Source organism: Euprymna scolopes, chromosome 12, assembly GCF_053919585.1.
Source record: "Euprymna scolopes isolate OS-2025 chromosome 12, ASM5391958v1, whole genome shotgun sequence".
NCBI lineage: Eukaryota > Metazoa > Mollusca > Cephalopoda > Sepiida > Sepiolidae > Euprymna > Euprymna scolopes.
In genome coordinates this window covers 64,621,443-64,646,628 of record NC_136493.1, presented here as the reverse complement: position 1 = coordinate 64,646,628, position 25,186 = coordinate 64,621,443, and the positions used below count along the sequence as shown (strand labels likewise).

Genomic DNA, 25,186 nt, shown 5'->3' with positions numbered 1-25,186 from the left:
AAAAAAAAAACAAACAAAAAGTAAGCGTCTTTAATTTATGTCGGTGGACTGTTTACATTTTGCCTATACGTCGCTGAGTTTATTTGTGAAAAAATGTGTGAATTTGTTTATATCATCGTCAGTTACTATTCCTAAAGTATTTGTCTCAACCAAACTTTTTATTTAAAAAAAAACAAACAAAAAGTAAGCGTCTTTAATTTGTGTCGGTGGACTGTTTACATTTTGCTTATACGTCGCTGAGTTTATTTGTAAAAAAAATGTGTGAATTTGTTTATATCATCGTCAGTTACTATTCCAAAAGTGTTTGTCTCAACCAAACTTTTTATTTAAAAAAAAAAAGTAAGCGTCTTTAATTTGTGTTGGTGGACTGTTTACATTTTGCTTATACGTCGCTGAGTTTATTTGTAAAAAAATGTGTAAATTTGTTTATATCATCGTCAGTTACTATTCCAAAAGTGTTTGTCTCAACAAAACTTTTTTATTTAAAAAAACAAACAAAAAGTAAGCGTCTTTAATTTATGTCGGTGGACTGTTTACATTTTGCCTATACGTCGCTGAGTTTATTTGTGAAAAAAGTGTGTGAATTTGTTTATATCATCGTCAGTTACTATTCCAAAAGTGTTTGTCTCAACCAAACTTTTTATTAAAAAAAAACAAACAAAAAGCAAGCGTCTTTAATTTATGTCGGTGGACTGTTTACATTTTGCCTATACTTCGCTGAGTTTATTTGTGAAAAAATGTGTGAATTTGTTTATATCATCGTCAGTTACTATTCCTAAAGTATTTGTCTCAACCAAACTTTTTATTTAAAAAAAAACAATCAAAAAGTAAGCGTCTTTAATTTATTTCGGTGGACTGTTTACATTTTGCTTATACGTCGCTGAGTTTATTTGTGAAAAAAATGTGTGAATTTGTTTATATCATCGTCAGTTACTATTCCAAAAGTGTTTGTCTCAACAAAACTTTTTATTTAAAAAAAAACAAACAAAAAGTAAGCGTCTTTAATTTGTGTCGGTGGACTGTTTACATTTTGCTTATACGTCGCTGAGTTTATTTGTGAAAAAAGTGTGTGAATTTGTTTATATCATCGTCAGTTACTATTCCTAAAGTATTTGTCTCAACCAAACTTTTTATTTAAAAAAAAACAAACAAAAAGTAAGCGTCTTTAATTTATGTCGGTGGACTGTTTACATTTTGCCTATACGTCGCTGAGTTTATTTGTGAAATAATGTGTGAATTTGTTTATATCATCGTCAGTTACTATTCCAAAAGTGTTTGTCTCAACAAAAATTTTTTATTTAAAAAAAAAAGTAAGCGTCTTTAATTTGTGTCGGTGGACTGTTTACATTTTGCCTATACGTCGCTGAGTTTATTTGTGAAAAAAATGTGTGAATTTGTTTATATCATCGTCAGTTACTATTCCAAAAGTGTTTGTCTCAACAAAACTTTTTATTTAAAAAAAAAACAAACAAAAAATAAGCGTCTTTAATTTATGTCGGTGGACTGTTTACATTTTGCCTATGCGTCGCTGAGTTTATTTGTGAAAAAATGTGTGAATTTGTTTATATCATCGTCAGTTACTATTCCAAAAGTGTTTGTCTCAACAAAACTTTTTATTTAAAAAAAAAACAAACAAAAAATAAGCGTCTTTAATTTATGTCGGTGGACTGTTTACATTTTGCCTATGCGTCGCTGAGTTTATTTGTGACAAAACGTGTGAATTTGTTTATATCATCGTCAGTTACTATTCCAAAAGGGTTTTGTCTCAACCAAACTTTTTATTTAAAAAAAAAGTAAGCGTCTTTAATTTATGTCGGTGGACTGTTTTCATTTTGCCTATACGTCGCTGAGTTTATTTGTGAAAAAATGTGTGAATTTGTTTATATCATCGTCAGTTACTATTCCAAAAGTGTCAGTCTCAATCAAACTTTAAAAAAAAAAAAAAAAAAAGTAATCGTCTTTAATTTATGTCGGTGGGCTGGTTACATTTTTACTATACGTCGCTGAGTTTTTTTTTTTTAAATGTGTGAATTTGTTTATATCATCGTAGTGTTACTATTCCAAAAGTGTTTGTCCCAACCAAACTTTTTATTAAAAAAAAAAAAAGTAAGCGCCTTTAATTCATGTCGGTGGACTGTTTACATTTTGCCTATACGTCGCTGAGTTTATTTGTGAAAAAATGTGTGAATTTGATTATATCATCGTCAGTTACTATTTCAAAAGTGTTTGTCTCAACCAAACTTATAATTAAAAAAAAAAGTAAGCCTCTTTAATTTATGTTGGTGGACTGGTTACATTTTTACTATACGTCGCTGAGTTTTTTTTTAAAAAAAATGTGTGAATTTGTTTATATCATCGTCAGCTACTATTCCAAAAGTGTCTGTCTCAACCAAACTTTTTATTAAAAAAAAAAACAAAGCGGGAGACCAGTACCCGCATTAAGCTGGTCTGCAATTTGACTTGATGCTGGCTATCTTGCTCTTGCTTGTTGCTGGATGTCAACATTTTGAACCGAGAGAGAGATTTAGCTGTCGTACAAAGCTAAAACTCTGTAACACCATCTTTATATAGATACTCCCTCAGGTATTTGTCTATTTAAAAAAAAAAAAGTCCTTGGCGATAAAAAAAAGCTGTGACGTGTGTACGCCTCTAATGCAGGATGTATGTAACAATTATTCTGCCATTATGATATGTATCTATGTATGTATATGTGTATGTATATTTATATATGTATTTGTGTGTATATTTATATGTGTACATGTGAGTTTATATGTATTTATATCTATGTGTATATGTATGTATATGTGTCTATGTGTATATATGTTTGTGTGTGTACATATATACATTTATAAATGGTTGTATTCATGTATGTGTGTATATGCATGTATGTGTATGTATGCAGGTGTGTATATATGTATTTGTCTGTGAGCATGTATGTGTGTATGTGTGTTAATGCATATATATGGATGTGTATGTATATGTAGGTAAGTGTATGTATATTTATGTGCATATGTGTACGTATATATATGTGTAAGTATATGTGTGTATGTATTTGTATATGTGGATGTATATGTATGTATATGTGTATGTAAGAATTTGGGTATGTATATGTATGTTTGTGTATTATGCATTGTGTATGTATATGGGTATATATGAGCGTATGCTCATAGACATGTATGTATGTATGTATGCATGTATACATTTATAAGTATGTATAGCAATGACCGTCTTGGTTATGTTTGCATGTGTGTGTGTATGTATATTTATGTGTGCATATTGTGTATTGTGTATGTTCGCGTGTATATATATGTGTGCGTGTATATATGTATGTATAACAATGACCGTCTTCAGTGTCATGTCTGCTTGAGCATGTGAATTCGCTGGCAGGACTATATGTCTTTTTTCGGGCTCATGAACTTTCAGTGTCTGAGGGAGTGGCACTCGTCTGCCAAGACGTTGCAATCATCATCATCATGTATCTATGCATGTATGTATCTATGCATGTATCCATGCATGTATGTATCTATGCATGTATCTATGCATGTATCTATGCATGTATCTATGCATGTATGTATATATGCATGTATGTATATATGCATGTATGTATCTATACATGTATCTATGCATGTATGTATCTATGCATGTATGTATATATGCATGTCATATGCTACTGGTACCATGGAACCCAGTACTACCTGCCTCATGGTCGGGTCACAGGCGACTAAACTGGTTCCCCCACCAGACTTTTTTGGTGAGGAGGGCGGCTAGTCTCCCTGAAGGATTAAAAGTAAGACCTTCCAAAGGGCGAATGAACTCTTTTCTGGGTCAATAGTCAACTAGCACCGTGTATATTTGTGTTTGTATATATGTGTATTGGGGTGGAGAGGGCTCCCGTAAGCCATGGTGAAGGAAACCTTTCTAGGAGAAGCAAATCTCTGATTTAAAAAACCATAAAGCGGAAGACCAGTACCCGCATTAAGCTGGTCTGCAGTTTAATTTGTTGCTGGCTACCTTGCTCTTGCTTGTTGCTGGATCTCAACATTTTGAACCGAGAGAGAGACTTAGCTGTCGTACAAAGCAAAGACTCTGTAACATCATATTTGTATAGATACTCCTCAGACATTTGTGCTCATGAATTTTGAATGTCTGAGGGAGTGGAACTCGTCTGACAAGAGACGTTGCAATCATCATCTATGCATGTACCTATGCATGTATGTATCTATGCATGTATGTATCTATGCATGTATCTATACATGTATGTATCTAGCATGCATGTATCTAGCATGCATGTATCTAGCATGTATGTATCTATGCATGTATGTATCTATCCAAAGGGCGAATGAACTCTTTTTCTGGGTCAACGGCCAACTAGCACCGTGTATATTTTTGTGTGTTTATATGTGTATTGGGGTAGAGAAGCCTCCCCTAAGCCGTGCTGAAGGCAACCTTTCTAGGAGAAGCAAATCTCTGATTTAAAAAACCATAAAGCGGAAGACCAGTACCCGCATTAAGCTGGTCTGCAGTTTAATTTTTTGCTGGCTATCTTGCTCTTGCTTGTTGCTGGATCTCAACATTTTGAACCGAGAGAGAGACTTAGCTGTCGTACAAAGCTAAGACTCTGTAACATCATATTTGTATAGATACTCCCTCAGACATTTTGGGTCATAGATTTTAAATGTCTCAGGGAGTGGCACTCGTCTGACAAGACGTTGCAATCATAATCTATGCATGTATGTATCTATGCATGTATCTATGCATATATCTATGCATGTATCTATGCATGTATGTATCTATGCATGTATGTATCTATGCATGTATCTATGCATGTATGTATCTATGCATGTATATGCATGTATGTATCTATGCATGTATATGCATGTATGTATCTATGCATGTATGTATCTATGCAAATAAAACTTTATTTTTAAAAAAAAGTGCAAGCGTCTTTAAATAACTTTCAGTTGGACTGTCTTGTCAATTCGTACGTTGTTTTGTTTGGAAAATTATATGCGAGTCTGTTAATTTTATCTTCATGTGTTGCAAAAAAATGAGTTTGAATCAAACTTTATTTTAAAAAAAAAATTGCAAGCGTCTTTAAATAACTTTCAGTTGGACTGTCTTGTCAATTCGTACGTTGTTTTGTTTGGAAAATTATATGAGAGTCTGTTAATTTTATCTTCATGTGTTGCAGAAAGAATGAGTTTGAAACAAACTTTATTTTAAAAAAAAAAATCCAAGCAGGGAGGAAAATGGACAAAAATGGTCCAATCGCTGATCACTTACTTACTATTTATGACTTTTGGACTATTTATTCGTGTGTATTTTGCATGTGTGTGTGTGTGTATGTACGTACATATGTGTGTGTATTGCGTATATGTGTGCCTCTACGTGATTATGTTTGTATGTCTGTGCACATGCACACGTATGTTGGCGTATGTCTATGTACGCATGTGTTTATTTCCATGTGTATGCGGGGTGGAGGGGGCTCCCATAAGCCATGGTGAAGGCAACCCTTCTAGGAGAAGCAAATCTCTGATTTAAAAAACATAAAGCGAGAGACCAGTGCCCGCATTAAGTTAGTCTGCAGTTTGACTTGTTGCTGGCTATCTTGCTCTTGCTTGTTGCTGGATGTCAACATTTTGAACCGAGAGAGAGATTTAGCTGTCGTACAAAGCTAAAACTCTGTAACACCATCAGGTACAGATACTCCCTCAGGCTATAAGAAAAAAAAAGGTCCTATTGTGATGGAAAAGTTGTGATGCATGTAGGTTTGAAATGCTGGAAGCATGTATTAATTGATCTGCCATTATTATATGTATCTATGTATATATATATAGATGTATGTATGTTTATGTACATGTGTATGTGTGTATATCTATGTTTATATGTATGTATATGTGTTTGTGTGTAAGTGTGCATGTATGTATATGGCCGTGTGTATGTGTATTTATGCATTTGTGTATGTATGCATATATATGTGTGTATGTGTGGGCATGTATGTATGTGTGTATGAGTGCTTATTTATGTACATGTATGTATATGTAGGTAAGTGTGTGTGTATATATGTATGTGCGTATGTGTAAGTATGGATGTATGTATGTATATGTGTGTATGTATTTGTAGGTGTGTATGTATGTATATCTGTATGTATGAGTGCATATTTACATGCGTGTATGTATATGTAGGTAAGTGTGTGTATATATGTATGTGCGTATGTGTACGTATGGATGTATGTATGTATATGTGTATGTATGTATATGTGTATGCATGTGTGTCTGTATATGTATGTATGTGTATTCATGGTGTATGTACATATATGTGTATGTTTACAGATATGTGTGTATCTGTATATATGTATATTTGCATTTAAATATATATATATATGTGTGTGTATGCATGCCAATGACCGTCTTGTGTATGTTTATGTATAAGTATGTCTATGTATGCATATATGTAATGTGTATGTATGTATGCATATATGTGGGTTATTTGTATGTGTGTATGTGCATGTGTGTATGCATGCGTGCATGTATATATATGTATATATACCAGTGATCGTCTTCAGTGTCATGTCTGCTTGTGCGTGTGAATTTTTTTTTCTTTTTTTTTTTTTCGGCAGGATTAAAGTTAACCTTAACTTAATCTTCGGGCTCATGGACTTTCAGTACCTGAGGGAGTGGCACTCGTCTGACAAGACGTTGCAATCATCATGCATCTATGCATGTATGTATCTATGCATGTATGTATCTAGCATAAAACATAATACGAATTCTGTAAAAAATGAGAGAAAAATGTTATAATTTTTAACAAATTATATCGAAAAAAATTTAATATCACAATAAAAAGGCATTTCCCTTTTGTGATAAGACACCCAATTACTTCTCCGGTCATATTTTCTATTTAAATAGGCTACACCATTTATAACTATATTCATAACGATTCAATAAAATGAAACGCAACAAGTCTTGAAATCCTTACTACAATTTATAAAAAGTAATTGCATATAAATACTTGAAAAGAGAACAACTGAAATTGGATCCCAGAAATTAAAATTCTACTGATGTCTGGAAATATTAAAAACAATGAATCTCATTTGGGACTAATAATGGAGTTTCTTGTTTTCAGAGGCTAATTGACAAAAATAATTCTGAAATTGTCACTGAATGGAACAATAAACTCTCAAAAAGACATAATCACGAGGCGTGCAAATTGTAATTTCATTTTCTATGACTTCATTTACTATGAAATATCTTTAACTTCCAAATCTGAAAATGACCAACTTGTATTTTTATAAGGGTATAACTTACCACCAATTGGACAGTCAATATCTACAGAGCCCTTGACAACTATATCTTCACAAGGAGGTGTTGTGAAGTTGGTGCTCACCAGGGCGCCTTGCTGACCGTCCAGATTAACAGCTGAAACATCCACTTGGTATTGACAATCATAAATCAGGTGATATAATTCAAAATGAGTATTCTGTAGAGAAAAAAAAAAGATCGTAATGTGATTTTCACAAGTTATGACAGAAAGAACATTTTTTTATTAGAATCAAAGTTACTTTTCTTCAGTTTCATTTTTATCATAACGTTTCAGCTAATGTAACAGCAAAAAATTCTGTCTTTTGAGGTTGGTTAAATGTTCAATCTTTACTACAGGTGATAATAACATAAAATTTGGTACATCTATCCACTAATCACTGACTGGATAAGAACACTCTAACACGCTCACATAGATTAAATCAAAAGTTTAGTTTGAAATTCAGTACAGGTTCCTGAGTTTGTCATGAAGATTTCCAGATGCAACAACAATGCATCGGAAGAAAATCAGAAGATACATTACTTTAAACGTTGTGATTATAACAGCTAAGATGAGAACCATGGTTCAAATAATTAAAAAAAAATTATTTCAAATTTTTTCTTCAGATTTATCTGACATTAAAGAGAAGTTTTAAAATAAAATAGAATTAAAACAAATATAAAACTTTTTTGTTTTATACAGAAATGTATTTCAATTCTATCATAGAGATTGTTGGAAGATGTTACTCATTTCTCATGATATACAACTAAATATTGCATAAAATCAATTTTTGGTCGGAAATAGTGATTTTAGTCACGGAATAAAATTACAATATTTTATTTTTTATATATCTAAAGATATAAAGAACAAGGAATATGCCACGATTCTCAGTGTGTATGCCCCAACTCTTCAAGCTAAATCTGAAGAAAAGGACAGATTCTACTCAGAGCTCCGCCATGTCCTGCGGCGAACTCCTCCAGCGGACAAGATGATTATCCTTGGCGACTTCAACGCCAGAGTGGGCCAAGACGCAGATGCCTGGAGAGGTGTGCTTGGCAGGCATGGCGTCGGAAACTGCAACGACAATGGGCGCTTACTGCTGGAGATTTGCATGGAGCTGCAACTTGCCATTACCAACACCATCTTCCAGCAAAAGGACAAGTTAAAGACAACATGGATGCATCCTCGGTCCAGGAATTGGCACCTCATAGACTATATTCTAGTTCACCAAAGAGATGTCAGAGACGTCTTACATACCCGAGTGATGGCCAGCACAGAATGCCATACTGATCACCGCCTAGTGCATTGCAGAATCCGAATACGCCCTAAACCCATAACAAAGAAGGGAGGACCACCCAGAAAAAAGTACAACCATAGCATGCTACAATCAGACGAGGTAAAAGCCGTCTTCCAAGCAAGCTTGCAAAATAAATTTGAAAACGACAGTAGCCAAATAGACCCCTCACATGAACTACTCTGGGATCAACTGAAAACAGCGATCCTGAAGACATCTGAAGAGGTCCTGGGATTCTCTACCAAAAACATTGAAATAAATAACCTATTAGCGGAAAAGAGAGTGGCTCATCAGGCCCACCTGGCTTGACCATCCTGCCCATTGAGGAGAGCAGCCTTCCGTCATAACTGCAGCATCCTCCAGCAAAAGCTCAGAGGTATACAAAACGAGTGGTGGTCCAACCTAGCAATAAAAAATCAACAGTGCGCAGACACTGGTGACTATAAGGGCTTCTATGAAGCCCTCAAGTCAGTGTATGGCCCCACACACCGTGTCCAGAGTCCTCTGCGCAGTGCAGACGGCGGGGTACTCCTCACGGACGTAACATCCATCCTGAGTCGTTGGTCAGAGTATTTTCAGACCCTGTTCGGAGTCGATCGTACCATTCATGACTCAGCAATACTCCATATTCCTCAGTTGCCAACTAAAATGGGATTGGATGAGCCTCCTTCCATGGAGGAACTCACTGAGGCCATTAGACATTTGAGGTGCGGCAAGGCCCCAGGAATTGATGGGATCCCTACAGAGATCTGGAAATATGGAGGTCCCGAACTGCACATCAAGCTCCATGAGCAAGGAAAACTCCCACGGGACCTCCGCGACTCAGTCATCATTGCCTTATACACAAACAAGGGGGAAAGGTCAGCCTGCTCAAACTACCGGGGAATCACCCTGCTTTTTATCACAGGTAAAATCCTTGCCCATGTGCTCTTGCGCAGACTGATACCTGCTATCATGGAAGACCATCTCCCAGAAACCCAGTGTGGCTTCAGAGAAAACAGGGGCACAACAGACATGGTTTTCGTCCTCAGGCAACTCCAAGAGAAATGTCGAGAGCAGAACAGGGGACTTTACATTACGTTTGTGGACTTGACCAAGGCATTCGATACAGTGAGCAGATAAGGGCTTTGGCTGATTATGGAGCGCCTCGGCTGCCCCCCAAAACTCCTCCACATGATTATTCAGCTGCATGAGAATCAGAGCGGCCAAATCAGAGTGAACAACAACCTATCAGAACCCTTCTTCATCAACAATGGCGTGAAACAGGGATGCGTCTTAGCACCGACTCTGTTCAGCATCTTCTTTAGCATGATGCTTAAACATGCAACCGAAGACCTTGACGACAACGACAATGCAATCTATATCCGATATCGCCTTGACGGCAGCTTGTTCAACCTCAGAAGGCTGCAAGCCCACACAAAGACTTTCGAGCATATGATTCGAGACCTTCTCTTTGCCGATGATGCAGCCTTTGTTGCCCATACCGAAAGAGCCCTGCAGCATCTCACATCCTGCTTCACAAAGGCTGCCCAGCTCTTTGGACTCGAGGTCAGCATGAAAAAGACAGAGGTCCTCCATCAGCCCGCTCCTCGGGAAGAGTACAACCCTCCCCATATCACCAGTTCATCTACCTGGGATGCACTATCACCTCAGATGCAAAGCTCGACAAGGAAATCGATAACCAACTAGCCAAGGTGAACAGTGCTTTTGGCAGACTATACAACAGAGTCTGGCGGAATAAACACCTGAGGAAGAACACAAAAATCTGTGTCTACAGAGCCGTAGTACTGCCAACCCTTCTTTACGGCTCTGAGACATGGGTAACCTACTGCCATCACATACGACTCCTCGAGCGTTTCCATCAGTGCTGTCTCCGCACCATCCTCAATGTACTCTGGTATGACTACGTCACCAATTTTGAGGTCATCCAGCGGGCGAGGACTACCAGCATCGAGGCTACTGTGCTGGGCGAGGCACGTCTCCAGAATGGAGGATCACCGACTGCCCAAGATAACTCTTTACAGCAAACTATCCACCGGCTCCCGTGATAGAGGAGCTCTGAAGAAACATTACAAGGACTCTCTGAAGAAGTTACTTGAAACTTGCCACATTGACGAACGCCAGTGGTCTACTCTTGCTGCAGACCGTGTCACCTGGCGACGCACAGTCCACCAGGCCGTCACCTCCTTTGAATTCTCTTGCATAGAGATCCTGCGCCAGACAATGAACACGTTCACTCTCCATGACAGCAGAATTTCAAAAGATAACGAAATACGTGCTGAGTTTGTGACGTCATTACAGAGCTAGCATTTCCCTTTTCTCCAAATTAAAGGGAGTTTCGTACAAACCCAAAATATACGAAACTAAAATCATAATGGATACAAAATACAAAAAATCTTATATAAGAACCAGATAAACAATAATAAATGTAAACAGGGGGAATGCACCATTATTGGTACAAAAAAAAATTCCAACATTCTCCCCCAACAGGAAATGGCAGTCAACCTACAGTTGGATGACACCTGTAAAATTTACAATACAAAAAGTTTTTTCTTTATATATACATATACCACAATGTATGGTCAGAAGAACTCCAGGAAACACATATTAGAGCAAAAAAGCAGAAAAATTTTAATAGGCTTGTTTTATACAAATTCACATGAAAACCTTCATGTTTTAGGTTAGAACAGAGGAGTACCTAACCAGATTCATAAATTTAAAACTAATGCTACGATGCTAGGTTGCAACAGAAGTTTGAACTGAGAATATTATACCAGGTAATTGACTATTAGCATATAAGAGTATAAAAGCTTGAGAAGTTCACTTACCATCCAACCTCCTCATCCTTCTATTATCTCTGGCGAACACCAAAATATCTCAGCTTCCTCGTAACCACAAGAGCCCAGTGAGATCAACACCGGTGCTACAAGAGGGACGAATCCAATCAACCCTATGCTTTGATAAGTTCTTCAATTTGGAATAAAATAAAACTGCAACCCAAATTCTGCACAAATTATGCAAGGCAATTGCAGTTTCAAACGCCTGCATAGCTATATACATGTAGCCAAACAAACAAAGTTGAATATAGGTGTCAGAAACACCTATGTAGCTGGAAATGTAATACTTATGGAAGACTCCTATCAAGGAGAGATCCAATCTTGTGTTCAGCACTGAAACAAACATCTCAGCATTAGAAAAATCATTTCTAACTAAGAATAGGATGGTTCTGAGCGCCTCAGAAACACCCCTGGACAAATCAAGCTTGACTTCGATAGCTCTTACAATACTGCAGTAAGCTACGTCAAGGCAGATCTTTACAAAATATTCAAAAACAATAACACCTGCATGTGACTCCCAAGCAGGAACCGTCCTACTTAAAGGAGCAACTTCACAGAATGAAGGTTCTGCAAGTGATTTCTGCACAACATATCCTACACTCTCGTAGGAACTCGGAGAAGCTGAACTACACACTATGTAGTCAGCAAATTCAACAGGATCCCTCATGGGATTCTTTATCGAGTTACACTCAACCTGAATATGGACGCCCCAGTCCAACTTGAGTTCACGTAACTCTTCCAAAACCATTCTCCTCTTGGTTTTTACACCTTCACAGGTGGATATAGTGCTTTCTGCCCTATACCTTTGATGGGGAATTTCTCTCCCAGTGCTAACATTAGCACTTAAAGTACACAAAGCTTGCACTTTCACACAGGATAGACTCCTGTCCTTTAACCACTGACCATTGTCAGAACAACATGACCGGAGTAATATCTCACCGTCATGATTAAGTTCCTCGGTATTCTGACAAGGTTGTGGAAGATAACCACACATGCGAGTTTTCGAACTCCCATGTTTAGAGGGCAAAACAATTCCAACATCCCATGGAAATCCCTCTCAATAACCAAGGGGATGCACCCCGTTTAGTGAGGCAGTCTGCCAATTGTCTTCCTGTCTCTTGCCATTGGAACTCTTCAATCTGTCCATTTTCCACAAGTTCCTTAATACCACTGATTTCGATTCGTAATCGTTTTTCTTTGACAGATTTTGTTGATTTGACCGCTTCATAGAGAGATTTACAATCAATGACACAAATTATAGGTAGACTCTTGGGATTTGTTCTTCCTGTTGTCAATTTACCAAACAGGGTGGAGTTGAAGACAGCCATATCAATAGCTTCAGACATTGAAATTGTTTCTGCAGCTAAGGTACTGTGGACAATCCGTCTGATTTTCTTTGAGTTCCACCAGATCGGTGAGACTTTCCCAGATGTCCCAGTGAGGAATATGACATAACCCCCCTGACTTCCACCATCAGGAAGATTTCCCAAAGCGGCATCACTAAATATCACCAAACGTAACTGATCAATGTCACCAAGATGTTGATACTTCAATGATAGCTTGGATGCCTTACCTTTTCCAATAATTTTATTGGCAGTTATCAGGTCCTTTATGGTGCTATGGTTAATATTAGTCGCTAGACTACAGACATCAAATAATAAGTCCAGTCGGCTCTGATGCGCTAACCACAACAATTAGCCGATCTTGGATCTGAGTGAATTTATCTCAATTTCTGTTAGCGGTGATTCTTTTTCCATGGTCCTTGAACAATCTATGCGAATGGATGATATACTGTCGGTATATTTGTTTTGGTTTATTAATATTTCTGGACCGTAGCAATTAAGCTCAATTCCACAGTATTTGAAGGCCTTACTATCCTCTTTTCCAATTTTAAATGCGCTGCGTATTTTGCTGATGGTATTGTTGAATGTCTGGTCCCCTGACCAAATGAAGTCATCTACATGACACGCCAAAACTCCAGCTAGGTTACCAGATTTACTAATCCAGTAGAAAACTGTAGGGTCCATTTGGGACATTACACCGCCATTTTCAATCATAACTGATTTCACTTTATTATACCACTGCAGAGAAGTATCACTCAGTCCATAGACGCACTTATTTAGCCGCCATATCTTGTCACTGAAAGCTTCTTTGGGTGGTCTGATGTATACTTCCCTATCCATAGTGTGACCCTGCAAAAAGGCAGTTTTTATGTCTATGGAGTGTAGACTCCATTGATTTTGGGCTGTTAATGCCATAATAAGTCTTAAGGATTCATGAGCACAGGTTGGTGAATCCTTTTGAATGTCATTCTTGGGTTCTTCAAAACCTCTAGCGACCAGCCTTGCTTTTTGCATAACCCCATTAGGTGTGTTTTTTAAACTACACACCCAGCGTGTAGATATGCATTTCTGTCCTGCATCATCTATTTCTGTAAAAACATTGTTTTGTTTCCAGCTGTCAAGTTCTCTTTTCTTGGCCTCATCGAATTCTCTATCTGCCACCATCATTATAGTGTCTCCTTCTGTGGGTCCTATCAGTGGTTCTGCCACATTAAGATCCGTGACTTTACTTAAATCTACCGACATCTCTTAATTCTCCAAGTTTACTGGCCTTTGGATTTTCACATTAAACCAATGTTTGTTTCTGCCGGTGGCTTTTCCAGCCCGACTTATTATTTCCGCCTGTATTTGCCCATTGCTTCCCTTTTGGTTGTATGTGATGATGTTACCAGGCTTTATCTTGGTTATAGGATCGGGTTGTGGGTCATTTTTTGTCCCAACCTCAGCTGTTTCAGTATATTCCTCATCAGATGTTTCATAATTATAGTCCTGCCTATCAGAGGTTTTTGATGCTACTGAAATTTCATTAGAGTTTACATCCGCAAGTGGTGAGTTACACAAATGCAATCTGCATTTATGTACTCTCACAAGCATTCCACGATGTCTGACAAATACCACAGGACCATCCTGACCAATGACAACACCTGGACCCTTCCATTCTTGATTGTCTGGTCTTTTGTAATAAACTTTATCCCCCGGTGAGCAGAGATCAGGTGTGGGGCGCGTTTGTTTCCTTAAAGGCCCTCCTAATTTTCTCAGATGATTCGGCTTTGATAAAAGCCTGTATTGCAGCATGCAATCCATTTATGTTGTTTTTTACAACTTCACTTGTGGTGGTCCCTTCTAGTGCAGGTGGTTTATCAATAAGGATCGTGGGAATGTTTGGATTTCTTCCAAAAACTATCTGATAAGGGCTATATCCATGTACGTTTTGTTATGATTTAATTTGTTGTTAAGAGTTATCCCCCTTGGGATTGACATTCATAATAAAAGCGCCCTCTGTTTCATTTTCCCGCTCTATCCTTTCAAGAGCGTACGTGTATTTTACAGTTAATAAAACCTTTCTAAAAGGCAATTCTTTACTTACTGATACTATTCACTTCAATTTTATTAACTGTAAAAAAAAAAAAAAATAATGGATCGAATCTTACGTCCCGACAGATTCGAGGTGGAACCTACATGCCCTAATTCCAAAAAATCCTATAGGCATTGGAAATTAACCCTCCAGAATTATATCCGCTCACATAATAACGGATTAATCGAAAACACTTCAGATCATTTCTTTGCCTTGATCAATTGTATTTCAGCCTCTGTTTTCGATTTAATAAGCGATAAAACCGACTACGATAGTGCATTAAGAACATTGGACGCCGCTTATTTAAAACCTGAAAATATTGTTTATAATAGATATCGATTGATGACGACGAAGCAACAAACAACACAAAATATAGATGCCTTCATACTACAATTGGAAATGCTTGCCAAAACATGTAACTTCGAAGCGGTTTCTGCTGAAGAAAACAAAAATCAATACATTCGGGAAGCTTTCATCGGCGGAATTTCTTCTTCGTCCATCCGACAACGACTGTTAGAAAAACCCATCCTGACTTTACAAGGCACATATGCCACGGCCAGATCTCTTGAACAAGCAGAAAAGCATTCGATAAGCTACGCAAATAACTTTACTGTAGCAGCTACAAATAATCCTTCGGGCTACAATCGTATAGCTGTGACTAAAGAAAATATGCATCCAAAAGGGGTTTGTTTTTTCTGTGGAAAATCACGTCATCCTCGATATTTATGTCCTGCACGAAACGCCGAATGTAAAAAATGCAAAAAAAAAAAATGGTCATTGGGCTAAAGTGTGTAAATCTTCTATTTCTAACACTCATACTGCTGTTCTTTATGACGACTCTGACTACCCCTCAACTTCTCTATCCTGACTAGGAACTAACTCCAAAGATGTCACATTCACTCAATGCCAAATTAACGGGCACTTCGTGAACGCTATGGTGGACTCCGGCAGTGTAAAAACATTCATTAATGAAAATACTGCTAAAAAACTTAAACTCTTCACAATACCTAAAAACAAAACTATAGCTCTGGCTGCTTCCGATCAACATGCTAAAATAACTGGCGAAGCTGTCGTGGATTTAATACTGAAAGATAAAACCCATTCTGGAATAACAATTGAAATCATTGAAAACCTTTTCATTGATTTAATAATCGGAAAAGATATTTTAAAAAAATATAAAAAAGTAACACTTAAATTCGACGGTCCTAGAGACAAACTTATAATTGGAGCTATAAACACGAATAATTTTTTTCCTACCATAAACGTTCCACCCCCTCCTCTCTTTTCTAATCTTTCTCCTCATACTACTCCTATTGCGACAAAATCCCGACGTTACACTTTTGCCGCCAACAAATTCATAAAAGAAGAGACTGCTAGAATGTTGAAAGAAGGCATAATTGAACCTTCGATATCTCCGTGGCGAGCGCAAGTTCTTGTAACTTCGAATGAGAATCATAAGAAAAGAATGGTAGTCGACTACAGCGATACCATCAATAGATTCACGGAACTAGACGCTTACCCAATGCCTAATATCAATAAGATGGTAGACGACATCGCTCAATATAACATCTTCTCTACTCTCGACCTAAAATCTGCTTATCGTAAATTCACTGCGTTTGAAGTAAGTGGCAAACTTTTTCAATTTACTCGTCTTCCTTTTGGCGTCACCAATGGAGTAAGTGCTTTCCAGAGGAGCATAGACTATATTATAGAAAAAGAAAATCTAACCGATACCTTTGTGTATGTTGATAACGTAACTATATGTGGAAAAAATCAAGAAGAACACGATTACAATCTTCAAAAATTCTACAAAATTGCTAAACAATATAACATCACTTTAAATGAAAATAAAAGCATAATTTCCTCTAGTTCTATTACTCTACTCGGCTACACCATAGAAAATAATCAAATAGCTCCCGATTATCAAAGACTAAAACCATTACTCGAAATGCCACCTCCGCTGAATCTTAAATCTCAAAAAAGAATAGTTGGAATGTTTTCCTATTACTGCAAATTCATTAAAAAATTTTCTGATAAAATTTTATTACTAAATCAAAACAAAGAATTTCCACTACCTCCATCTGTATTAAAATCTTTTCAAACATTGAAAAATGATCTAAAAGACGCCATTTTAATAACGGTAGATCCAAATAAAGAATTTGAAGTAGAAACGGACGCTAGTAACTATTGCATTGCTGCAACACTAAATCAAGAAGGTCGTCCTATTGCATTTTTTTCAAGAACTCTCAATACTAACGAAATTAAGCACCATGCAGTAGAAAAAGAGGCAGCCGCTATTGTAGAAGCTCTCCGTAAGTGGCGACAATTTCTACTCGGCAGGCACTTTAAAGTCATCACAGATCAGAAGAGCATCAGCTTCATATTCGACAATAAAAGAAAATCAAAAATTAAGAATGACAAAATATGTCGTTGGCGTATAGAATTATCCCAATACAATTTCACTATAGTTTATCGACCTGGACCTGAAAATATTGCTGCTGACACATTCTCTCGCATCTCTGCTCTTACTTACAATCTACAAGATCTTCGTGATTTACATAAACAATTATGTCATCCTGGTGTTTCAAGATTAAGCCATTTTATAAGAACGAGGAACCTCCCTTTTACTTTGGATCAAATTAAGAATATTACTGACTCTTGCTCATCCTGTCAATTACTGAAACCCAAATTCGCCAATACCAATGGAGGGACTCTCATTCAAGCCATTTTACCTTTTCAACGATTAAATCTTGATTTTAAAGGCCCTCTACCTACTTCTATACATGGCAACAAATATCTACTTACTCTAATTGATGAGTATTCCCGTTTTCCTTTCACTTTTCCTTGCAGAGATATGACAAGCAAAACCATTATCCCCTGTCTAAACAAACTCTTTTCAATTTTTGGTTTGCCTGACATGATACATACTGACCGTGCTTCTGATTTCTTAGCAAGAGAAATAAAGGATTTTTTACACAAAAAAGGAATTGCTACTTCTAAAACAAGTAGATATCATCCTGAAGGTAATGGACAGATTGAAAAACTCAACGGTACCTTATGGAAGGCCATTCAAACAACATTACATTCTAATCAAATGAAACTACCTTATTGGGAAGACATACTACCGGACGCACTTCATTCAATTAGATCATTACTTTGTACTGCCACTAATATGACTCCCCATGATAGACTATTTAAATATAGTCGTAAATCTGCTTCCGGAATTTCAATTCCTTCTTGGGTTAAACCAGGCCCAATATATATTAGAAACCACACTAAAACAAGTAAACATGACCCTCCTGTAACGCCTGCCACCCTAATAGATGTCAACCCCCACTACGCTTATGTTCAACTACCTTCTGGTACTGAAACCACTGTCAACGTTCGAGACTTAGCTCCAAACTCATCAAATGAAGAAAACTCTAATAATAATCCTACTACTTCAGAGACTTTATTTGAACCTTCTACTAATGAAAACATTGGTCATGAGGAAGACAAAAATCAATCGTCTGATCTTGAAGAAAATCAGATTTCACTAAAAAATAATACTGAAAATCAGCATTCCTGCCAATCTGTGCGGAGGTCGTCCCGAGTTCGACAATTCCCTAGTAAATATAAGGATTTTGTGACTAAATACTGAAAAAACTGCAGTTTGGGTTCATATGTTATTTGTAAATAAAATGATTCTTATGTGATTGTAAAAAAAAAAAAAAAAAAAAAAAATTTGTCTATAATTAATTACCCCTTACTTTAATACTTTAGGACGGGGAAAATGTTATGATTTAATTTGTTGTTAAGAGTTATCCCCCTTGGGATTGACATTCATAATAAAAGCGCCCTCTGTTTCATTTTCCCGCTCGATCCTTTCAAGGGCGTACGTGTATTTTACAGTTAATAAAACCTTTCTAAAAGGCAATTCTTTACTTACTGATACTATTCACTTCACGTTTTGTAACGAATTCTTTGCCATAATGGCCCAATTTAGTGCTGTTTCCCAATCCAGAGTGTAGTCGGACCTCAACTTCAATAATATTTCAGTTATTATATGATTGTGTCGTTCCAATAGACCATTACTCCAGGGTGAATATGCAGCAGTGGTAGAGATGTCTATGTAAAAATTTTCAGCCATATCTTTCATTTCAGCATTGTCGAACTCACCTCCCAGATCACTGAACATTCGTTTAGGTGCTCCATGGATACTAATCCAGCATTGAATGAATTTTTTTACAATTTTAGATGACTGCTTAGTGTTAGTGATGCAACCCGCACTGAACCGGGAAAATTCATCTATGATATGCAAATACCATAGGTTAGGTTCGAGTTGATGAAGATCCATGGCTACAGTATGGTTGTAGTCATTAGCTAAGAAAAAACCAACAACTGGTCTTGGTGCAGGTTTTCTATACTTCCTACATATTTCACAATTGGCTACAATTTTTTTCCAAAATTTTAGCGACCTCCACAACATCTGAGCCAGCAGACTTTAATAGCAGTTTTAATTTCTCAGCTGAGGCATGTCCAAACTGCTTGTGCAGTTTTTCTAAACTTTTTATTTTTTCTTTATTGGTCATGTTATCAACAATTAGCACATCGGAATGGGAGTTTCTTGTATGATGACCACTACCAAGAATATCTACACAGTAATGTCCATTAGATGTGAATTGTAGGTCCACTGGCTTCCCAAACATGACAGCTTTGTCTGAATTAAGATCCAGAACAGCTCCAGCCCTCTTCAACGAAGCTTTACTCAAAAGCAGAGGAATATCAGTTTGAATTACCTCAGCACTTATATTACACCTAGTGGAACCTATTATCGCCGGTACAGTTACCTGGGTAGAGGAGTTTATAATTTTTCCATCGCCAAATTGGAAGGGTCTATTACTTCTCTTTGGAAACAAAAATGTAGTAGGCAAAACAAAAAAAAAATACAACTAAAAACAGACGGAACAAAAACTCGCTTCTTGCAGACACTCCCCCCTGATCTCATGATCACAAACGGGGCATGGGGGCAGTCTTCTTTGCCGGGTGCTTCTTCGAAGAACTGGAGGCAGCACTTCCTCCCTGTCATCTTCCTCATTACCACCGTTATTGCCGGCAGCTTGTTCCATAGGCGGTGTTTTACAGGCAGGGACAGGGGGGTAGTATCCGTCTTTGTCGAGTACTCCTTCGTAAAGGCAATACAGGTTGTCCCTCTTCCGCTCCTTCCGTATGTGCATTATATGACTCTTCATCGTCCTGCATCATACTCTCTGCTCGTTCAGAAGATATTGTACTGTCTTCCTCTTCCTCTGATGTAACAACATAATGGCGAGGGCGTAGATCTTTCATGTGGCGAAGCACACCGTCCACCAAAATCGATTGAGGGCTGATTACCTTGGTCACCTCACCCTTGCCGAACCTCGTGGTACATCGATTTTGCGGTCTTTTGACCCACACGCGATCTCCAACCTGGTAAGAGCTGTCCTTGGGATCTGCGCATGCAGTTGCGAGATTGTTCTCCTTTACTCGAACTTCATATCGATAAATCCTGTTGGCAGGTGCAGTGAAGGGAGATGTGTCGTCTCTTGGTGTGATGTTATATCAGTAGACAGCTTCCTGTATGGGACAGCGCATTCTAGCCGCTATTCGTTTCACTGTACGGTGACATCGCTCCGCTATGCCATTCCCGGCTGGAGCGTACGCACAACGGAATCGCAAGTGAACTCCCCATTTATGTGCAAATGCTTGAAATGCATTGCTGCAGAAAGCCGTGTCATTGTCTAAAAGGATTTCGTGCAGCGAGCCACGCTCGAGAAACACTGTTTCCAACTGATGGATCACGCTTGCCGTGTCCTGCCTTGCCAATTTCCTCCAAATTGAGAAATGCGATGGGCCACAGTCTGTCAGAGTTAAAAAATGGAAGGTGCTATAATGCGTGATATCTATTCCAATTCTTTGCCAATTCTCGTTAACTTCCAGCTTTCCCTTTTCCCACCTGACTGGCGCTGGGTCAATGGACTGACATTCCTCATATTTCCGTATGACCGTTTGGTTGGGCAACTTCTCCTGACAAAGTAGGTAGTGCGTCGCACCCCCGGATGTCCACTACCTTTGTGAATAGCCATGATTTGACTCTCATCCAGCTCGTCTGTGTGAACCGCGCCCATCACCAGGTCAGGCCCGTTTTTCTTTTTCATTGCCTCAAACCATGTCTGTGGTACTCGTGTCAATCGGTCAGCAATGCTTCGTGCTGAAGGAACCAGCGTTACGTCCACTGTCAGCCCGTACTCTTTCACGAGCTCCTTTAAAGTGCTTAGTCGCCTCCTAATAAGCATCTCGCTTGCTGCTTTGGTGCTCACTCGCACCTTTCCAGTTTATGTGTCAGAATCTGTCTTTATGTGTAACACTTTACTCTGCCACTGTAGAGCCAAATTAATACCTTTCAATACGGCATCCAGCTCGGCTAAGTTGATATGTTGAGAGTCACCTTCAGGTCGCAGCCAACATGCATCCTCCAACACAGTTTCATGCATCTCCAAGGCTGCACCAATTGCTAGGGAGCTAGCATCGACCCATACATTCAGCTCTTTGCCATCCACACACCAATTTCCCCGGACCGGATCGTTCTGCTGCACAGATTCCAAGGTTTCGAACATCATACGATGCAGTACGGCGTTCCTTGCTTCATCGTCCCAGCCCTTCATTACCGAACTTACTCTCCTTCTGAGTATTCCACAAGCCACACGAAGCCAACCACACACCAGAAAGTGCCCGACAAGTCGACCACACAGGGAAAACATTGTCCGTCGCGTAACAATGCTGGGAGCTTCTGGAATTGCATTTCCTCGCTTCCACCGTAGTTCACTGTGTTCATCCAGACCGCCAATCCCAGCATCCGTGCACCGTCCTTCAACCGCTCCGGGTTCTTGCACTCTAACCCAAACTGCGCTAGGTGTTCTCTTACATGGGTCGCGGGCACCACGTCCTCGTTGACAACATCATCGATGTAAGCAGATGCTGCACGGCTTACAACTTCTTCCTGAGACAGTACTTTGCTGACCATTGCTCTCATGATCAAGGGAGCCACATTCAAACCGAACCCCAGATTGGTCAGGCAATATTTTTTCCCATCGATTTCCACAGTCTGGTATGGCCACAGTGTCTCATGGACCCGGACTTGTAGGTATGCTCTCCTGAGGTCCAGTAGAGACACGTTAGCACCTTTTTGTCTCCATTCGCGCAGCTTAGCTGCACAAACATCTGTGTTGGCCGTAAACGCGTCTACGTAATGATTTAGCTCCCGGTAGTCCATTACTGGGCGCACTTTGGCTTTGTTCTGCTGCATCAAAGCCATCAGGGGAATTAAGCCTTTGGGAGGTCCCAATTTATCCTCTGGGTACGGCACGAGCCAACCATTAGCTATCCAGGTGCGGAGCTCCTGCATGTATTCTTCACGGATTTCCACCGGCACTGGGTATTCTGACACTCGATTGTATAGTCTTTCAGGGGGGTGGTCCTCAGACCACTTCCACGATGTGGTCCACGTTCGGTTTTGATGATCAAAGGTGGCGGTGAAATCTGGTTCAGTAATAGAAATGGCTGCGTATTTAATATTTTTCTTGTCGCCCAGCCGCACTGATCCTGTAAGGTTGACAACGACACCGCCCAGAGCTTTTATGGCGACGATCGATAGAAGTAAGTCAAACCCCAGCGGTTTGCCACGCACCACCAACACATCGATTCTGGCAGACACACCTTCGTCAGTGGACACAGAGACCGCCCCAACACCGCAGCATGCATGGGACATTCCACCAATCATTTTTATATCTACATTCGTTTTTCTCCAAGACCGACACCGGTCTGCATGTAAAATAGTCCTAGAGCATCCTGTATCAATAAGCGCCAAACATCGCGTCCCGTCAACCTGGATGCTTATCACCGGGAGCATCATGCTCGCATCTTGGTGGGGAAGGAGACTGGCGCTTATGCGTCCTCCCCGTGCTCGTTTTCCGAGCAATTCCGAGCCCAGTGTCCACTCTCACCGCAACGGTAACACCGTGTTCCACGTTTTTGACAGTCCTTTGCAAAGTGGCCTTTCGTATTGCACTTGAAACAGGTCACACTAATAGGAATATTCTGGGCCCTGTGGTTGTTGGGTGAGCGTGTGGCCGCAACCACGTCCTGATTGTGTTCCCCAGTCGTCGTCGTCAAAATTCTTGCTCTCAACATTAGTTCCCCCATGGTCAGGACTTTGATGTTTGGCACCTGTTGAAGAGCAATTGAGATAGCGTCAGGGAACCCAGTGACGAAAGTCAATTTTGTGAGTCTCTCTAAGCCATCTCCTGTGAATCCGGCCGATCCAACCAACTGCCTGATTTTGTTGGCGTAAACATCCACACGTTTGCCAGCCCATCTAACCATAGTTATTTTTCTGTATGCTGCAAACGCGTCATCGGTAAATGCCTCCTTTAATCGGGCCTCAATCCGGTCTATTTCTCTTTGATCGTCCTCCTCCATTTCCATGTAGAGGGCCAGTGCATCACCTTCCAGATATAAAGGTAGCAGACTCGCTACATCATCCACCTGCTGAAGTTGTGCGACAAGTCTCACTTTTTTCAGCCACGCTACAACGTCTCCCTCGCCAGAGAACGGCTTGATAATATCGCTGCTTATCCGCACCTTCGCCATAGTCGGGCCGAAATAGCTTGAAACAAAAATGTAGTAGGCAAAACAAAAAAAAAAATACAACTAAAAACAGACGGAACAAAAACTCGCTTCTCGCAGACACGTGGGTCGTAACAAGCACAATCTACTCGCCAGAATCACCTACACACAATGTGCAGAACGCCCCCTCTCCTTTCCAGTGTCCTGCCTTTATAGCGGCCGGAAACGACATATTTGCATAATCTCGCGAGAGCAGACGTGATTCAACGATAATCACATTGGGTAAACGCTAATAAAAGCCCATGGACGCCATCTTGGAAATCTCTCTTTCGCTCAATTCAAAACAGACGTATCCGAGGTAAGCTCTATTTCTCATTTTGGTTACTGTTAATTCTGCTTCATCTTTATAATAATATCTTCTTGGTTGATATTCTTTTTATATTCATCCAACCATTTTTGGCCACAAACGGTCCGAGTACAAGCTGTGTCAGTCACTGCCATGTTCAATGACTCAAGTAAAAAAAATTTACTTGGAGAATATTCATCGTGTGAGAGAAGTGTGATGTTACACTCTTCCATTTCTGTTTCTTTATGCTCCAATTCGTCTGTTTCGGTTAACCTAACAGCTTCACTTTTGTGGAGGCACTCTCTCCACCAATGCAAAACGCTCTGGCAAATAGAACATTTAGTAACTTTCCCATATCTGTTAGTAGGGTTCCCGTTTCTAAATCTATTAGATTTTCCCGTATCTGATCTAGGAAAGTTACGGAATTTTTGTTTCCTTGATGTTGTTGCATATAAAGCGGTTTCCTGCTTTACAATAGGCTCCTCATTAGAAGGTATAACATTTGATTCTCCAAATATACGTTTTAATGCGGACTTCATGTTTTTATATTTCAATTCTGACGAAGCACACGCTGTCAATGCGAGTTGGCGCTGTTGATAATCCAGGCCTGACTTATCTAATAGTTTAAAAGCTAGGACGGCATCCGGCAAAGTCATTTCAAACTTGGTACTTTTGAGATATCTCTGGTCGAATTCTATAATATATTCAGAGATACTCATGTTTTCAGGCCGCTGGAATTTATCAAAGTTTTGGTCAGCCTCGTACATAGAGTCTAGAGAGTCCTTTAAAAACAAATTGTCTAATACATTAATAAGATTCGACATACCTTCGTCTATGTTGAGTTCTTCCACTTCAATTCCCATAGCTGCCCGTTTTGCATTTCCGTTAAGTGAAAGGCTAACGGCCAATGCCTGTTTGTTCTTTGGTAAATCCGTCATCATTGTCCAAATCTTTATTTCATTTTTCCAGCATGGGTAGTCGTTCTCATCAAATCTAGGGGGATTTTTGTAGTTAACGGCCATTTCCTCTTTGTGGTCGTTCGTTAAAAAAAACTTCAATTATTGTTTGGTAGATCGTTTTCGCTCGCAACTACGCTCTGCTACCATGAAAAACAAGTAAAATAATCCCACTCCGACGGTATATATATAAACAATATTGTGGTTAAATACAATGACCCCACAACTCAATCTTCACTCTTCAATCCTGCAGTCCAATGCACTTCTGACAGCAATTGCTTCTGCCAAACAAAAAAGACGCCCTCTCTCCCAAATACAGGCTTTTTATAGGACAAAACCGTCCAAAGTTATTTGCATACTCTTCCCATGATCTCTAGTCTATAAATAGACGCAG

The 25,186-nt window shown here is 39.0% G+C and overlaps 1 protein-coding gene across 1 annotated transcript in view; it reads right to left on the bottom strand.

Moving 5' to 3' along the window:
• The window catches only part of LOC145291304 (anosmin-1-like), a 555,266-nt gene that overhangs the window by 43,677 nt on the left and 486,403 nt on the right, over nt 1-25,186 (bottom strand). Inside the window, exon 12 of the mRNA XM_080137002.1 lies at nt 7,308-7,479. Within this exon, the coding sequence (XP_079993128.1) occupies nt 7,308-7,479 (172 nt within the window). The remainder of the gene's footprint in view (nt 1-7,307; nt 7,480-25,186) is intronic.